Below are 17,997 nucleotides of genomic sequence, written 5' to 3'. Positions count from 1 at the left end.
GCCCCGCCCAAGCTTGACAGATAGGCCCCGCGCCTGTGCCCCCTGGCGGCTGCGCCGCGCTCCTGCTCCCAGGCTGAGGCGCTAAGGCTGTAGACAGGGCCGCGCACATCCCCAAGCAGGGTGTTCTACTGCTCATTTCTGAGAAGCTCTGAGAAGAGACAGGTCCTGAGCCAGTGGTCCCAACCAAACTTTCAGCATTCAGTAAGAATTTATTAAAGGCACATAAGCGCTAGAAATTCTTTTTCACTGCCACCTTGCTTAGAGAGACCAGGATTTCTTCCTAACTCCGCTGCGTCTCTTCAAAATAAAAATTTCTCAGTGTGCTTCCCTCATTTGTTATGGAAGACCTCTATAGGTGGACTCATCGAGTCCCAGACTGAATCCTTTCCTGCTTGACCTCATTTCACCGCACTCTGAACAGCCTCTTTGATGGAATTTCTCTTGGACTGCATCCCACCTCTCCAAGGGTCCTCCAAACTCTCTGGCTTATTGTCAGCCTCCTTCCATGCCTGCTTTGCTCTGTATGGCACTTCAACGTGGGTATTTCCCAACATACTAAACCATCATTCAGCAATACTTACTAACAATCTATAGATGGTGTTACACAAATTTGCAAGTCAGACCATCCCTTTTCAGGGCATTAACTGTCTCAATGCTTGTGACTCAAATTGGGGTCTCCAACCGCAGTCTCTGGGCTCTTAAACTTTCCATATGGACATTGGGCTGGGGTGTCAAACACCTACTTAAGGGTCAGTAACTTGTCTTTCCACGTAACTTGTTCCTGCATTTGTATTCCCTCCCTTAGTAAATGACATACCCATGTGCCTTGCCACCAGGGAAACTAGAAATCTTTGACTCCTCCTGGTGAATTAAGAGGGAATGATACCAAAATGAAAGCAGCAAAGTTGGTATCAGTGTAAACATTCACATTTAATTTAAAGATGCCTGTCATTTCGTGAAACACAACTCCAGGAGGCAGAGAGTATGTCTATTTTACTCACTCCTCCTTCCCAGTCCTATAGCACGATGTCTGGGAGCACTTTCAGGGGCGGAGTTGGATTGTGCTTTGTTCATTTTTATATTTCTAGTACCCAGCGCAGTGGGTGTCACTGAGTAGATGAACAGTGTATATCATGGATTATCACAATTGAGGGTATAGGTCTAGATACGTGTTTCTCAAAAATTTCCATCCAAGTACCTATGTTGACAGAGGACAATGATGGTCCCAAAGTACAAAGTTTGGGAGTCCCCAAAAGCATCTTCAGATTTGGTAATTTGCTCACAGAACTCACTAACAGCTCAGGATTATGGTTTATTGTAGCAAAAGGATGCAGATTAAAATCAGCCCAGGGAAGAGGTGCAGGGGGCAGAGTGTGGGCGGCTTCCACATGCAGAGTTGCCAGTTGTTTTCTCCCAGCGGAAGTGCAGACAGTAGTAACTTCTGGGGCAAAGGTATGTGACAACATGCTTGGAGCCAGTGGGGGAGGCCTTGGTCTCCAGTTTTATCTGGAGACTGGTCATGTAGACATAGTTGATTCCTGTGGCTGACCTCAGGCTCCAGCCCCTCCGGAGGTCAGGTTGATACAGTGTGGCCCAAAGTCCCATGAGCATAACATTTTTTTTGGAATATAGTATAATATCTTGCAAATATATGCAAATGTTATATACTTGTCCCTGGTATAGCTCTTTTAATTATACAAAAAAATTTTAAATTACTTATCATTAAGTAAAACTGACACTCTAAAAATATAACTACATTTGTCCTGTGGCTTTAAAACCTGGCCCACTGTTGAGCGCCTCCGGGACTGAGGTACCCAACTGGAGTGACACGAGTCCCTGTGATCAAAGTTACCAACAGCCTTTGTGTGACCAAGTCCAACAACCACTTCTTGCTTGACCTTTAACAAGATAGGCCTTCCTTCTTGAAACGCTTTTTTCTCTTGTGTTTCAGTAGATCACACACTTTATGTCTCTCCCTACTTCACGGGGTTCTTTCAGTTTCCCCTGGTGCCTCCTCCTCTGTCTCACCTCTAGATGTCAGAGCACCGTAGGCTCATACCTGGACCTTCCACTCTTTTCTATCACCCTCCATTTCAAGGTGATTTCAACAAGTCCCATATTTTTAAATACAGTTTTATGCTAATAACTCCCACCAGTCCAGAATTCTTCCCTAAACAACAAACTCCAGTATCCAGTTTCCAACCTCAGTGTAGCAAGCCTCTCAAACTTGACATAATTGTGGCAGACGAGCTACCCAAACGGCTGCCAACAATTCCTGCCATCCCTGCGCATGCATGCTCCCACTTCTGTCAAGAGGTATTGTCTCCCTTTCTCTCTGAATCTGGCCTGGCCTCCTCACTTGCTTTGATGAATAGAATGCTTCCACTTTTGCTCTCTTGGGATCCCTGAGCCGCCATGTAAAGGGGTCCAGCTACCCGGCTAGAGATACCATGAACAGATAAAGAACCCTGGCCAGCTCCCAGCTCAAGCATCCATGCCAGGTAGGACACCAGACATGTGAGTCCAGTCACCTGGAATCATCTAGCCCCAGCTAAGCCAATGACCCTAGGACAGACCATCAGAACAACCAGGAAGCTAAGTCCAGCCCAACTGGCAGAATCATGAGATAAATGATTGTTATTATTATTTTTTAAAATTTTTACTGAACTGTAGTTGATTTACAATGTTAGTTCTAAGTGACTGTTATTTTAAGCCACTAAAATTTGAGGTGTTGTGTCATGCAGCCAGGGACAACTGAAAACTATGTCCAAAACTGAACTGTTCATCCTTTCCCCTATCACCCAACACTTCCCATGGTCTTCCCCATCTCTTTAAGTTGTACCATTATTAATCATGTGCTCAGGACAAAAGTCAGAAGGTCCTATCATTTCAAGTTTAAAATATATTCCAAATCCAAACTTTTTTTTTTTTAACCAATTCTATCTCTACTACCCTCATCTTTTGCCTGGACAATTGCAGACATTTTTTCTTTCTTTGTTGTATTTAGTGGTTATGTCTCTTAGTTTCCTTCAACTTGGAATGGTTCTCAGTCTTCATCGTTCATGACCTTGATATTTGGAAGACTGCAGGCCAGTTCTTTGGAGAAGATGCCTCAGTCTGAGTTTGTCTGTTGTTGCCTAGTGATTAGGTTCAGGCTATGAATCTTTGGCAGGAATGTAATGAAAGTGATGTGTTCTCGCTGCATCCTCTCAGGAGGCAGGTAACTTGAGTTTGCTCTAGTACTGATGATTTTTTTGTTTATTTCTCTATCTACTGAAAACTTTGAGTTCATGCTGATACCTCTCATTGTGATCCAACACTGCAGGATTCCTTTCCATTTTCGCATCCCATATTTGTAACTCCATTTTCCAAGGTTGAGAAATCTGGCTCCCATTATCCTCAACGTTTTATTCGCTCAGTCCCCAAGTATGCAGCCAATCTTCCATCATCGCTGCTAGTCTTCCCCTCATGTGGATGCCTGGCTTCCCCTCCTTTGGCTCTGACACACTGCGCTGGACTGCCCTTCTACAGACACCCTCCTCACCTTGTGCCTGCCTACTGCTTCAGGTTCTGATGCTGGACGTGCCTACAGACACCATCTTCACCAGGCTCAGGCCCTGACACCTTACCCTGGGCCCTGACACTGTTGAGCCATGTCTACACCTTTCTTATTGCACTCAGGCTCTCGCAGCCCACAGGCCACCCAACTACATTGATAACTCTCATTCCATTTGAGTCTCAATGCTTTATACCACGCCCCTCCGCAACCAAATGTAGTCTGCATCCTGTTTGGCCTCCCACACTCCAGTGTGGCCCCATACTACGTCCCCCAAGTCCCACTGGTGCAGATACTTCCTGTGCACAGACCCACATAATGACTTGCGGATTGACTTGTTAAAGAAGTGCAGAGAAGAGAATGAAAGGGAAGGTTAGAGGAAGGGACAGAGGACTAGAGTTGAAATGCTGAGATAACCGTCTACAGATCTTCCTCCCTCCATCCCATCCCTCTCCAAGCCATTCTCCACACAGCCTCTGGACTTTTACAACACACATCAGATCACATTACTCCCTTCTTTAAAACCTTCCAACTGTTTCCCACCTTGGAAGAAAATCCAAATGTCTCGCAATGGTTTGTAAATCCTTCCGCATCTGAACTTGATGTTACTTTTGCCTAAACTTCCCCCCAGAACTTCACACGGCTGGCTCCTTCCCTCTTATCTCTTAGGTCTCAGCTCTAATGTCCCCTCATAATGCTATCAGAACTCTGGTCCCAGTTCCCTCTTAGCTCCTCCAGGCCCCGCTTTGTCTTCATGGCAAATAGGACTATCTGCGCTTCCATGTTTATTTTCCATCTCCCTCAACTAGAATGTGAGCTCTATGGGAACACAGACTTTGTCGGTTTTGTTTATCACTGTATCTCCAGGACCTAAAATGATAGGTACTCAATAAATAATTATTGAATTAATGAGTGAAAAATTACACAGTCTCCACCCTTACCTTTCTGCCATTAGGAAATGTAAATTAGAGAGCATGGAGTTGTGGAAAGAACATTGATCTTGGTGTGAAACAGCCCTAGATTTTAATACTAAAGAGCTGTGTGATTTTGAGCCATATACTTTATCGTAAGATTGTTTCTCATCCGTTAAAAAAAAAAAAGGAACAATAACACCTTCCTTGCAGGGTTGTTATTAGGATTAAAGACAAGATCACACATGTGGAAACGCCAAGCACAGTATCTGGCACCCGGTACGGCTGTGGTTTCCAAGCATTGTTCCACATTGGAATCACCCAAACGTTTTTACACACTGAGGCCTGGCTTCCACATCAAAATGTTCTGGTTTAATTGGTATGGGGGGCAGCCTGGCATCGGGATCTTTGAAAGCTCTCCAGGTGATTCTAAAATGGGCCGCAAAGTTTGGGAACTGTTGCCATACAGGACAACTGTCTGACAATTAGTGGCAAGTTCAGAGTGAGGACTCCAGGAGCAGCGCTCAACTTATCCATGTATTGTCTGCGCTTAAATTTAGCTCCTTTCAGAGAGCCCACATAAGATTACATTTAACAACTATAAATCGATTTGCTGCTTGGTTTGCTATTTTTCTCAAAGTCAACAATGTACTTAATTTACACAGCAATACAAGATAAGGCCAGAGCTTAAAACTTTCTGCTCCCTTTTGCATTGCTTCGGTAAAAGAACTGCACCTACAAGACTTGATTTCCATCTTATCCCATACACAAAATTGCTTTGTAATGGATCACACAGCTAATTGTGAAACTAAAACAACGAAGTTTCCAGAAGAAAACATGGAGGATTATCATTGTAACATTGGGATAGGCGAAGATTTTTCTTTTAAACAGGAAGCAAAAATCACTAACCACGAAAGAACTAACCATTGAGCTAAATTAAAAATTTTTAATGTTTGTCAACATAAACAAACCAAAAAAACAAACAAACAAACAAAAAAAACTCCCCAGAAATCCAAAAAAACTTAAAAGTCCTAAAAACGAAAAACTGCCATTATCGGGTTCTGCTCCTAATTTGCCAGTGTTTGACCTCGTACTAAGAATGACATCCTGACCAAAGATGGAATTACCTCTTGAAAAAGTAAGCTCACCATGAAAAGACACAGAGGAAACTGAAATGCATACTGCTGAGCGTAAGGAGCCAGGCTGAAAAGGCTACATATTGTATGACGCCAACTATATGACCTTCTGGAAAAGACAAAACAATGGAGAGAAAAAGCAGAGCAGTGGTTGCCAGGGCTGAAGGGGGACGAAAGAGGAAAGGACGAGCAAGTGGAACACGGGGTCTTGAGGGGAGTGGAACTGTCATCCGTGTTATTACAATGGTGGATACATGGCATTATGCATTTGTCAAAACTTACAAAGCTGTACAACACAAAGAGTGAATCCGAAACTATTAACTTTAATTAATGATGTATCAAGACTTGTTCATCAATTCTAATAAATGTGTCATATTAATGTGAGATGTTAATATGGGAAATGGGGGTAGGGGGGCATATGAGAATGCTGTACTTTCTGCTTGAGTTTGCTGTAAACCTAGAACTGCTCTAAAACATAAAGCTTCTTAATTTTTAAAAAGCAATAAAAAAAAAGTTAGCTCAAAGGTGGTGTTTTTATATTAAGTGATAATATGGTATTTGTGAAAACTAACTTTCTCACTGCTACATTAATCAACTAATCACCAGCTGCACTATATCACATTAGTCTGTCATTCAAATTTATATGTTTTTGGCAATGGCTGGTTTTCAGTGTTTAAAGGAAAAAAACTGACTTCACAGAAGTCAGAAAACCCAAAAGTCTAAGTCTGTTGAAATCTTAGCTTTGATAAATTCATCGGTCTATCCAGAAATGCAACTCCTTTTCACAACTTGAAGTAATGTTTCCTATAAAAATTGGTACATATTTAAAGTTTCAGCTATTTAATTTCTATTGAAAAATTTGAAACTTCCAAAACACAGCACTACAATTTAAAAACAATTTATTTTTAACAGCATATTTCCATCTCTGCTTTTTGCAAGTAATGGAAATATATACGAGACAGATACCAGGAAATTATAATTCAATGAAAACAATGAAAGCAGAAAATTTATAAATGTGTAAAATTAGTCAAACTTTGTTATGGAACAAAAAGACAAATCTAGCTAATGGCCTGCTTATTCCAAACAGAATTCCAGAGCTGTCACGTACGCACACACACAAAACATTGTGTTCTAGTTAGTTTAGTTGTGCAGTGGTCCTCATTAAAAGAGAATGAAGAAAAGTACAGAAAAAGTTTTTTTTTTAATCTCATCAAATTATACATAATAACTGAAGTTTTTGTCAAGATTTTTCTTTAGGAATGAGAATGATAAAGCAAAGAATGTGAAAATCTTAAGAAAGTAGTATTAATTAGCAAAATTAATAAGAAATGTATTTTGGCAAATTGATACCTTAGGTGGCTCAAATTCCATGAGACGTTCCTCTGAATCAGAAGGGGACTCTGTAAGCCCAACTGAGTGGGAAAAAGATTCTTTTCGGTACGCTGGCAGTTTCCCCAGCAGTGACTGGCTTCATTAGCAAAGAGGAACAGCTTAATGCTGAAAATTTATTGCTGAGTGGTTGGAAAGGACTATTAGACTGTGAAACTTATCAGGACAAATACACGGAGAAGAAACTTTACTCCCAGCCTAAGACTCTATTCTCAAATAGAGAAATGGTCTCCATTAAAATTAGTTTAAAGCATAAAAAAGTGAAAACACTAAATTACCTCAGAAATGAAAAAAACTAGAAAACACTGTCAGGTACATGATCAACATGACTGACTTCAGCTATCTAAAAGCGTGCTTCTTTTATTCTAAAAATTTCTATTTACAAACTATGTTTACATTGTGTTTTTTAAAAGATGTGTATAAAAGATGTGCATCAGATGTTAATAAGTCATTATAGCAACCTTGTAAGATGATTCAAATATTTTTGGTCATTGTTAAAAACATTAAAAGCCAGTAAACTGTCATTGCCTCAAAAGAGCACGTGATCTTAAGGGCAGAAACATCTCACTAGAGTTTCCACAAGTTCCTTCTTCTTCTAACTGCAGCTCTGGTGGCAAAGGAGGAGCCCCAGGGTCCCCAGGTCTAGGAAGCGTAGTTGAAGAGAAAGAGGGATTTTCAGTTCTGCCTACTTCTAGAACAGGCAAATTCAGAGAAGAATCAGTAGAAAAAAAGGGGGTTGTGCTGGACTCTCCTTCCGGATGATACATGACGGTGGATGCTCTCAGTTTTTCAGAGAAAGTACTCTCATCTGAATTTGATCTAGAGCGGCTGTTTGTGGCTCCGTCTGGAAAAGGCTCACAGCTGCTACATTTCAGTCCTAGGATAAAAGTATTCAGCTGTCAGTGAAAAGTAACTAGAAAACTGAGTCCACACCCATCTTGTAAAGCTAACAAACTAGTTACCACACAACCAAAGCTGAAATAGCAATTTATAAACTGTCATAACCCATTTCACATTATCTGCTTCTCCCAACCATCACGAGGTATACTATTATTTACATTTTCTAGATAAGGAAAAAGTCTCAATTTCCTTGCTACATACTATAATTCACAATTAATTTCTATGTTTATAATACTTAAATCACTGAAGGACCTGGAAAAATAAGTTGCCCCTAAAATTATTCACAAGAAATAGCTTTCACAATTAAAACAAAATTCTTCAGCATTCCAGCACACACACAAAATATTACCCAACAAAAACAAAATTTAAACTTGGTATATGGTAAAATTCTATAAGCTAATTACTTACAATGACTGATTCTTGAATCACAGGGTGTTAGAAGTGGAAGGGATTTTAGAGGTCATCTGGGGTAGTATCTCACTATTAGAGATGAGAAAACAGAGGCCCAGAACAGTTAAGTCATGCCCCACCTTCCAGGACTACATCCTGCTAAGGCGGCACCTAGAATCCAGGTCTCCTCTTCATACTAAATAATGTTCAGATTACTTAAATGATAGTAGTTGTTCTAATCAAAGCATTTAATCATATCCAAAGGGTATAGCCAATAATCAGCCTCAGGGCAGGAAGAATAAACACAAACACAGTTTATCTTTCTGTTAAGCTGAGCAAATACTCAACCTGTCTACAGGCACAGAGTCTTGTGAGTTGACAAATTTTATATAAAACCTGACATTTGTATGTCATTTTCCCCACTAGTTTTTCAACTGCACAACACAGTCAGCATTTCTGTCCCATGCAATAAACTATTTTCTTAAATATGCTTTGAGGGGAAACTTCAACTGTGTTCCAGCACGGATTTACAGACTGACAGTTCCTTAACGGCAGAGGCCCAAATGACTCATTTCTGTTTCCCCAGGGCTTAGGAGACCTGGAGTAGAGCCGTATCACATGCACACTCATCTTAAATGATCTGCAGAGAGAAACAGAGACAGACGAGGGCTTGGAGGGTGAGGGGATTTAAATTGTGCAGACAATTCTATGCAGCCTTCCAATTAGTGAGTGTGAGCTCTAGGCTGAGAGTGAAACAAAAGAGGTGAATTTGCTGTTCCCTTAATCAATCTCAGTTTCATGTCTCTCTCATCTTGCCAGACTGAGTGTGATCCTAGTTTCAAAGTTACGGATAATTTATACAATATGATTCTCAACAACGTAAGCCAACTACTTCATCTTGTATCAACTGGTGAGAGAAAAACTATCAGAGTTTATCAGAGGTCAAATTCACATACTTCACCTACATAGAGTTCTTTAGATGAGATATGCATTTTCAGGGGTTACTTTCGAACGGATTAATCTTAAGGTCTGCTGACTTTGTAAACAAACTCCTGTGTACACTGGGATTTCATCATAGTTTTCTATAAATGGTAACGTTAAATGAATACAAATACAGAACACTGAGTGATATTCCACGTTTGCAATGTAATGACATCAAATAAGGTAAAAATGCAAATCAAATGTAATTCTGAACCTTAAACTTTTTGAATGAAAGCAAAATAATCTCTGAGTTTTTTGCTTTGTTTTGCGTTTTACTTTGAAAAGCATTTACATTTAAATGAACTCTCGGACACCTAAGATACCTTACCTTTCAGATGTTCTAGTTTTATGTTTCTAAGTTTCAGCACTTCATCTGTAATCTTCTGTATCAGGAAGTTCTGTGTTTTTTCTCGCCGAATAGATTCAACCAGGGTATCTAGTCCTTTGGGGTTTTCTTGTAAGTAATCTAACAATTTTCCAGCTCTCTTCCTACTTGATGTTCGGCAAGAAATTTCTTCAGTGTCTTCTCTACTGAGTATTTTTTTTGCCCGTAGATGATCAAAATGTCTCTCAGCTATGATTTTCTCACACAGGTATACACGCAAATTTTCCAAAGCCTAAAATACATAAAGTAAGTCTCAATGTTATTTTTCTTAACACCTAAGGAAATCACACAGGTGACTGATTAGTTGGGAATCTGAACTGCTGAGAGAACACATCCTGAACACAGGAGGCGCAGGCCTACTACAGGCGTGCTGTTACAATGAAGGTCCGAGTAGACAGAAGTAGGTCCTGACTATGTTCCTCACAGCTTCTGTCCTGCTCTGATCTCATCTTCACACCTATAAACCAAGACCAAACTACTGTGAGAGCGGCCAGTCTAATCTGGGGGCCTGGGTCTGTGGAAATGGAGGTCTACTGAGGGCCTTCAGGGGAAAAGGATGAGAACAGAAGAATTAGCTTTTACCAAGGAATCCAGGATTGGTCAGGACCAGAGAGGGTAACTTAGTGAGAGGTCTCACAGTTTGTAACTTTCTCATGTTTGTTATTAATTTTCCATCTACCTAGAGTAAAACCACTAAAAAAGAAAACAGAAGAAAAGAAAAAAACCTAACCTAAAAAGGCCCATAATGTGTCTACCTTTGGAGTTAGATGGAAAGACTATAACCTAAGTCAATGTCTCGGTAGAAGGGAGGTAGAAAGGTGTGGGGGGAAAGAAACCTAAAGGAAGAGTGGATACCGAAAAATTTTAAAAATAAAGAAAAAGAAATCACATAAACAGGCTTAAACCTGAGAAGTGTCTAAGGGGACTTACTCAGCCAAAAACCGATGTGGGTCCTAAAAAATGGCATTAATAATTTAATGTCAGCAACTGTATACAGCTCCCTCATTTACTAGGTATGTGTTCTTGGCTGGGTAACTTATCTCCTCTGTGCCTCAGTTTCCTTAACTGAGTGTAAAAGGAATAAATTAGCACATGTAAAGTACTAGGAAAAGTGCCTTGTACATAGTAAGTGATGAGTAAATGTTAGTGGTGATGACAATGACTCACAGTGACAATGATGAGCTAAATAAAGACAATGGAAAATCTTCAAAGTACTCCAGGGTATCATGGCAGAAAAGTAGGCCAGGTGAGGGGTTCCTGTGGTTCTCAGTCCACTGAACTTTCACATTCATTTATTCACACAACAAACATTTCACTAAATGCCTAATGTGCCAAGGGCTGAGCAGTGGGAATGGAGTAATGAACAAGACTTGAATCCTGCATGCAAAGGACACAAGGTCTAGTTGGAGAATACATTATCACACTCAAGCTAATAAGTATAAGACAATGGGATGTGACCCAGAGAAAAAGTTTACAGGTCAAGTACTGGGGAAGCATAGAGTAGGCAAGTAACTAACTGCCTCCAGGACCTGGGAAATTTAGAGAGGCTACACTTGTGCTACAGGCATGCAGGTGCACAGCGGGGGAAATTACAAACCCTTGTGCCAAAACCTCATCAAAGGTTTATAAGTAAGACGTAACAAGAAAACTTTCACGGAGGACTGGGGGGAACAAAAACTGGGGTCAAAGGAGACTAATTAGAAGGCTGTTGCAATACCTTATATAAGATACGCTGAGTGCGTGAATTTACGCTGCGGGAATGAGGAGAAAACTAGACTGAAAAGATGAACTCCTTGCAAAACATCACTTGCTGTCATTCCTACCATTTATGTGCTGATGATTTCCAAATTTTCATGTGATCAAGACTTTCTCCACCTAGAGATTCCAATGGTATTTCAAATTCAACATGTCCAAAACCAAATTTGTTTTCCTCCCTTATCCTTTTCCTCCAATATTCTCAGCTCACTTGGGAGCACCTCCTCCCTCCCCATCCATCCAACCATTCATCCAACCTGCAGTTCATCCTCAACTCTTCCTCTCTTTCACTCACTTTCCACATCCCATTAGCCACCCACTGGGTGCTGCCAATCCATCCCTGACATTTACCTAATCGGCCCCTTCACTTCATCCCTATTACTAGCATTGCCCTAGTTCGGGTCCCTATATATCTTGCAGGACTATTAATAAGACACCTAGCTACACTTCGTCCTTCTCTTCCTACTCCCCTCAAAATCCTCCTCACACGTCTAGCAGATCTTCTAATTGATTTCAAGAGAAAATGGAAATCTGGAATGTTACATGAATTCTACTAATACCAAAATGTTGTTAGTTAACTTTTACAAAATTGAAGACATTGTGTTCCATCCTGACTTAAAAGACAGAGGTCTTCAACCATGGCAAAGCAGTAAGTTAAGAGCCATGCTCTGGACTCAGACCTAATCTGGACACTGCCACATTCCCATGAGAGCTGGGGCCAGTTACTTCACCTCCTGAAGCTTCAGGTTCCTTACTGGTAAAATAATGATAAATACCTGGCAGGCTCTCTAGGAGGACTAAACGGGACACTGCATATGAAGGCTCGACACAGTGTCTGACAGTCAGTAACAGCTCCTTGACAACGGCAGACAGGGCGCTTCAGAGCATGGGTCCGGCTTACTTCTCCAGCTTAATCTACGTCCTGGAACTTACCGTTCTACTGAAACTGCTGTTTGTCACTACACTTCTTTAACTCGTTACTGTTGCCATATTTTCTCTTCTCATATCCTAAGTCCCTATTAATCTTTAAAAATTCAGGGCAGTGGTCACCTTCGGGTCACTCCCCCAAACGAGGACTGCTCCCCTCTGTCTTTACAGCACCCTGGGTACACATTTCACCTTTCTATATACCAGACTCCACTTCTATGTCCCAGTTCATAACCAGACATTTTCATTCTGTCCCACTGCTCTTCTCAAAGTCACCAACGATCTCCTAATTGCTAAATCTGATACTTTTAGTCTTCATCGTACTACTCAGCAGTGTGAATACAGCTGACCACTCCCTCCCTGAAATACTCTGTACTTGTCTTACGTGAACACCACACTCTCCCGGCTTTCTTCCCATCTCTGTGGCCATAACGCCTCACTTTTAAAAACTCTTCTGTGGTCTCTCTTTCCCTTCTAGCTCTCAACTTCCCAAAGTAAACTCATTTAATCCCACACTTTCACTTCTAGCTCAGATCTCCTTTCTGATCTTCAAACTTAAGAGGTCTAAATGCTGACTTGACATTTCCACTTTCTAATATGATTCCACTTGCTTCCTCAACTCCCAGATACAGTCCATCCCCAAGTCCTATCATTACCATTTAAAACATGCATCTAGAATCTTCTCATTCCATCCATTCCCACTGCCTTCACCTGATCCCAGTCACCACCTCTCCCCTGTGTAAATTCCAGGGGTCTCCTCACTAGTTTCTCTCTTCCCACCTCTGCTCTCCCCAGTCTGTACAATAGGCAGAGGGATCTTTTAAAGACCTAATTCTTCAATACTACACATGGGGAAAAAACCCTAGTACACTTGGGGAAGAAACGCACACTCTTTACTACCATCGATAAGACCCTTCATGATCTGGCCTTAACCCATCACCCTAACTTCACCTTAAGGCATTCTCTGCCTTCTTCCAATTTCCCCAAGATCTGGCTTGTTTCACGTCCTTTGCAAATTCTATTCTGCCTAGAATGCTCTTCCCACAGTTCTGTCATATTCTTCAGGAATCAGTTTAAACGTAACTTTCTCTGACCATCTTATCTCAACAGACTTCCCCTGTTATTGTCTCAGCACCTGTTTGTCTTCTTCATAGTAGGTACCATAATTTGGAATTACACATTTATTTGTTTTCAACCCAGATAACCCATGTTAAAAGCAGGCAAAAACCAGGTACATTTTGTTCAACTCTGTATATCCTGCACTTAGCAGACTGCCAAGTAGGTAACATTTTGGATGAATGCCAAATTCACTGCACTTATTTTGTGATTTGCAATTATCATTTTACATCTGCTCCCTCCCCCCTAAACAGCTGACCTCTTCTCAAACTAGGATTGTGTCTTAATTTTTAATTTTTGAACTGTTAGAATCAGTGACAATATCAGCCTCACAGCAGCAGGTAGTCCATATTTATGAAACTGAACTAAATTCAGCCAAAAAGATGAGGTAACAACTAGATGGGGCACATGGGGAGGAGTACAGTGAAGAAGTGGGAATTTCCAGGAGGAAAAGTAGTGGTACAGTGGGTCCTCTGTACCTGCAGGTTCCACATTCTCAGATTCAATCAACAGTGGATCCAAAATATTTGGAAAGAAAAATTTCCAGAAAGTTCCAAAGAGCAAAGCTTCAATTAGTTGTGTGGGTCAACTATTTACATAGTATTTACATCGTGTTTACAACTATTTACATAGCATTTACATTGTGCTAGGTATTGTAAGTAACTGAGAGATGATTTAAAGTACATGGGTAGATGTGTGTAGGTTATATGCAAACACTATGCCATTTTATAAAAGGGACTTGAGCATCCATGGATTTTGGTATCAGCAGCCAATCCCCCCACGGATACAGAGGTACAACTGTATAATATTCATCAAGACAGAGAATACAGCAGAAACAGCAAGCAGCTTTGTTGGAGAGATGACAAAAAGTTCAATTTTAGATAAAGTGAGGAATCTGAAGAATATAAAAGTGGATTTCTAGGAGATTTTTGTTTTGTTTTGTTTTATTTAATATATATATTTTTAAAACTTATTTTCTGGTGGGGGGAGGTAGTTAGGTTTACTTATTTATTTTTAGAGGAGGTACTGGGGATTGAACTCAGGACCTTGTGTACGCTAAGAATATGCTCTGCCACTTGAGCTACTCCCTCCCCCTCCAGGAGATATTTGGAAATAAGCACTCAGAATTGAGAGAGAGAAGGAAGTCAAATATGTAGATGATAATTTAAAAATCTTCCAAGGTCATAACCATTTTGCAAATATCACAAAAAAAAATCCCTAAAAAAAAGGCGCATACATTTTTTTTCCATAGACATCCTGAAACTCATCCATGATTCCCCAAGGTTATGAATTTCTGATATAGCTGTAAATTGAAATCATGGAGATGAATAATAATAGTGAATTGATGGGAAAAAATAAAGGCCTGGAAGCCACCCTTCACATCTGCTTGTGGACAGGTTTTATATCCTCTTGCTTGTAATATTTCACTACTTGTTTTATCAACTGTAAAAGGGAATGACAATTATCTGCCTTAGAGGTTGTTGTACAGATTAAATGAGAACTTTATAAATTGTGTGGCACAGCATTTGAAACACTGAGGCCTAGCTCTTGAAGTTCATGTTTTTACTGGTACAAATCTTAAAACAACACTCATTTATTCTTTGGTAGTTATCAATGTCCCAATCTTACCTAGCATATAAAGCAGGGGCCTGTCACTTCTTGTATCTTTCCAGGCCCAAGAGCAGTAGTTTCTATATAAGTGCTCCACAATTATCTGTTGAACGAGGAGACTAAGGCACAAGTCCCAGTCATAACCAGTTTCCTTCTGCTAATGAGTCATACCAACTGTAATTATGAGTACAGTGTAATAAACCTTACAGGTGAGGGTAAAGGAAGGGATCTGAAGCACATGAACATTTAAAAAGCTGGTGTCCTGTCCAGCTCACAAAGATGACTTTGTATAAGTACTGCATTGTGAAGGCAGAACACAATTCATGTTTAGTTTTTAATTTGAGTTTATATAAAGTATTTTAATGGTACTCATATATATGTCTCATGTGGCAAAACAAGTAACTAAAAGCAAAGGAAAACAGAAACAAGTCACATCTCCACAAAGTCATTCTTTACGATTAAATACTCAGATTTGTGCACTTCTGCACTATCCAAGCAGAAGACCATAATTCAGCTACTGAATATTTCCAACGTTTACCTGTGAATTCATTCTCGGCTTCATGCATTCATCCCTTCCTCCCACCCCCCTCGCCCCTTCAATTTAAATATGTGGGCGTTTGCTTACTAGGGGAATTCCAGGTCGTGCTTTCAGCTGTTGAGCTTCCCCCAACCCACTCTGCAAAAGTTTTATGTATTTGCTCCACTGCTTGGAGCAAACTGATCCTCTATCTGGAGCATCTGATCCTTTATCTGGTCCGGCTTTTGCTCCAGGTTGAGCCAGCAGCCAAGGCAGTCTGACTCAAGGATGGACTTGAGTCGTCGATCCCTAACAACGCAGCTCCAAAGCGCAGGGGGGTGAGGAGTGGGCAAGAAGCTGACTGTGCAGAAACGCTCCACCGAAACAAGGTTTCAGAAACCCAAGCCCTGCTTTCAGCGATTTAAAACGTGGATTAACAGGTCACCGGGGGATCAGATCACTTCCACCAACGTCCCTCGGATGCAGGGTTCGCCGCGGTCCTGCGGTGTCCGGACCTTCCGCTTCTCCCACCGCAGGCTCCTCCTCCGATTCCGACTCGGACTAGGACGCCAGGTTTCCGCTTTCCTCGCCCGCAGGAACGCAGCCCGCCCCAGCCCGCCCCCGGCCCGCGGCGGCGCCCGGGCAAGGTTGTGCTACTCACGTCCTTCTTCACTTCAGTCAGGTCCTCCTCGGTGAGGGACGGCGCGGTGGGCTCCATGGCGGAGGCGGGAGAGGGCGCTTCTTCCGGGTCCGAGCTCGGGCTGCGCCGCCCCGCCCAGGCTGGGCGCTTCGGATGAGGGGGCACAGGGGAAGCGGAGAGGGTTGAAGGAAGAGGGCTACCCCTTCGAAAACCGATGGACTCGCGGATCAAACTGCAGCGCTTCCGGCTCTGCCTCTGGGGCGTACGGCGGAGCAGGCCTACCCGTCCCAACGCGGAGCCGGGAGCCAGGCTCCTTCCCTCTCCTAGAGGCTCAGGCGCAGGCACCGCCCCTCGGTGAGGCCGGGCCACCTGGAGGGCCCGCCCCATCTCTACTACAGCCAATCGGTGCCAGCCCGCGGGCCAACTTTGTTCCCGCCCCCTGGCCGGAGCCTTTCAGGAGTGGCTCCGCCCACTGCCTCAAGGTCGTTTGCATGTGGCAGCGGGTTGGCCTCCCGGAAAGGAATCGTTTCCGTGGGTGGGGCGCGTGGCTGCTCTGCCCTCGGGCAGACACCGCCTTCGCAGACGGCTCCGTCACTGGGGGAGTCCGGTCTCGGCTTGCCTGTCCTTTGGGGTGCCTCCCCTTTTCCCAGGCCCTGCCCAACGATTTCCTGTTGCTGCGTTTGCCCACTCAGGTTTTTAAATTACTTGGTCACACATCGACACACACGTCACATATACAGCCTAACTACAATAGTAAAGAAATTTCTGAAAGAGAAAAACCGCCTACAGTCCCACACCTGATTTAACGTCTGCATACTTTTTGGTCACTGTTTATTTTAAACGTATTTCCTTATTTATTCATCCATGTAAGGAAGATTTGTCTACCTCATACCTCTCATAGGGCTGCTGTGAGAAATGACACAATTACGTAAGGTTCTTAGAGATACTGGGCACACAGTACACACCCAATTTGTGGGTTTTTTTATCTTACAATACTCAAACATGTATTGAGTCCTTACTAGTCTGTTGTTCTAGGCATCTTATTGCACAAGCGTTCTCCCATTCTAGTGGGGGAGACTGGGGAACAGACCAGTATTTCCAGAATGGTATTCTAACCACTAACAGAGGTGTATACAAAGTATTGTGGCTGAAAAGCTCAAAACAGAGCCCTGGACCCAAGATGGTTGTTTGGACAACATGCTAAGTAAACTAGAAATAAAGTAGATGGTATTTGAAACTAGCGGGTAGATAAAGATGAGGAAAGGACCAAAGACAAACATGGGGACCCGGAAATTTAAGAGAAGAAAGCAAAAGAACCGAAAACAACAATGCCGCTAAAGCCACACCAGTGTATTTAAAATTTTTTAACACCTTTATTATGGTATGGTTCCTGTACAGTAAACTACCCATATTTCAGATGTACATTTTGATGAATTTTGATAGATGTATACACCAGTGAAAGCACTACCATAATCAAGATAGCTAACATTTCTAAAAATACACACCGGTGTATTTTTGATCACAACACAGGGATTCTAGTTTTAACATTATCTCATATGTCTTTTCCCATAATGATACACAGCGTTTTTTTCTGATTGCTTCATCTTCTGTAATCTTGATATAACCCAATTTACTTAACCATTTGTTCTTTCATTTCACAAATATTTATTGAATGTCATCTCTGTGCCAGACATTGTTCTAGGTGTGGGGGAAACAGACGTGAATGGAATAGATACAAATTCCTTTCTCCCTGGAGTTTAAATACTATCTAGCATGTGTGTGT

The 17,997-nt window shown here is 41.8% G+C and overlaps 1 protein-coding gene across 1 annotated transcript; it reads right to left on the bottom strand.

Annotated features, from left to right (window-relative positions):
* Window positions 1-5,393: 5,393 nt before the first annotated feature.
* BCL10 (BCL10 immune signaling adaptor) lies at window positions 5,394-16,566 on the bottom strand. The gene is made up of 3 exons (XM_010987170.3): window positions 16,236-16,566; window positions 9,592-9,880; window positions 5,394-7,869 (listed from the first exon to the last, which is right to left on the bottom strand). Exons 1-3 carry the CDS (start codon window positions 16,290-16,292, stop codon window positions 7,514-7,516), a joined length of 702 nt encoding a protein of 233 aa, XP_010985472.1. The 5' UTR covers window positions 16,293-16,566; the 3' UTR covers window positions 5,394-7,513.
* Window positions 16,567-17,997: the final 1,431 nt, after the last annotated feature.

Source organism: Camelus dromedarius, chromosome 14 (assembly GCF_036321535.1).
Source record: "Camelus dromedarius isolate mCamDro1 chromosome 14, mCamDro1.pat, whole genome shotgun sequence".
Classification (NCBI taxonomy): Eukaryota; Metazoa; Chordata; class Mammalia; order Artiodactyla; family Camelidae; genus Camelus; species Camelus dromedarius.
The sequence above is the reverse complement of the archived record's forward strand: the minus strand, read 5'-3'. Positions and strand labels throughout refer to the sequence as shown.

Excerpts from the sequence above, each read along its gene's own strand:
- BCL10 (XM_010987170.3), bottom strand. The coding sequence starts at position 16,292 with ATGGAGCCCACCGCGCCGTCCCTCACCGAGGAGGACCTGACTGAAGTG. Across the intron at positions 9,881-16,235 it reads TGACTGAAGTGAAGAAGGAC|GCTTTGGAAAATTTGCGTGT; the intron begins GTGAGTAGCACA and ends TATGTATTTTAG. Across the intron at positions 7,870-9,591 it reads AAAACTAGAACATCTGAAAG|GACTGAAATGTAGCAGCTGT; the intron begins GTAAGGTATCTT and ends CTTTTATCCTAG.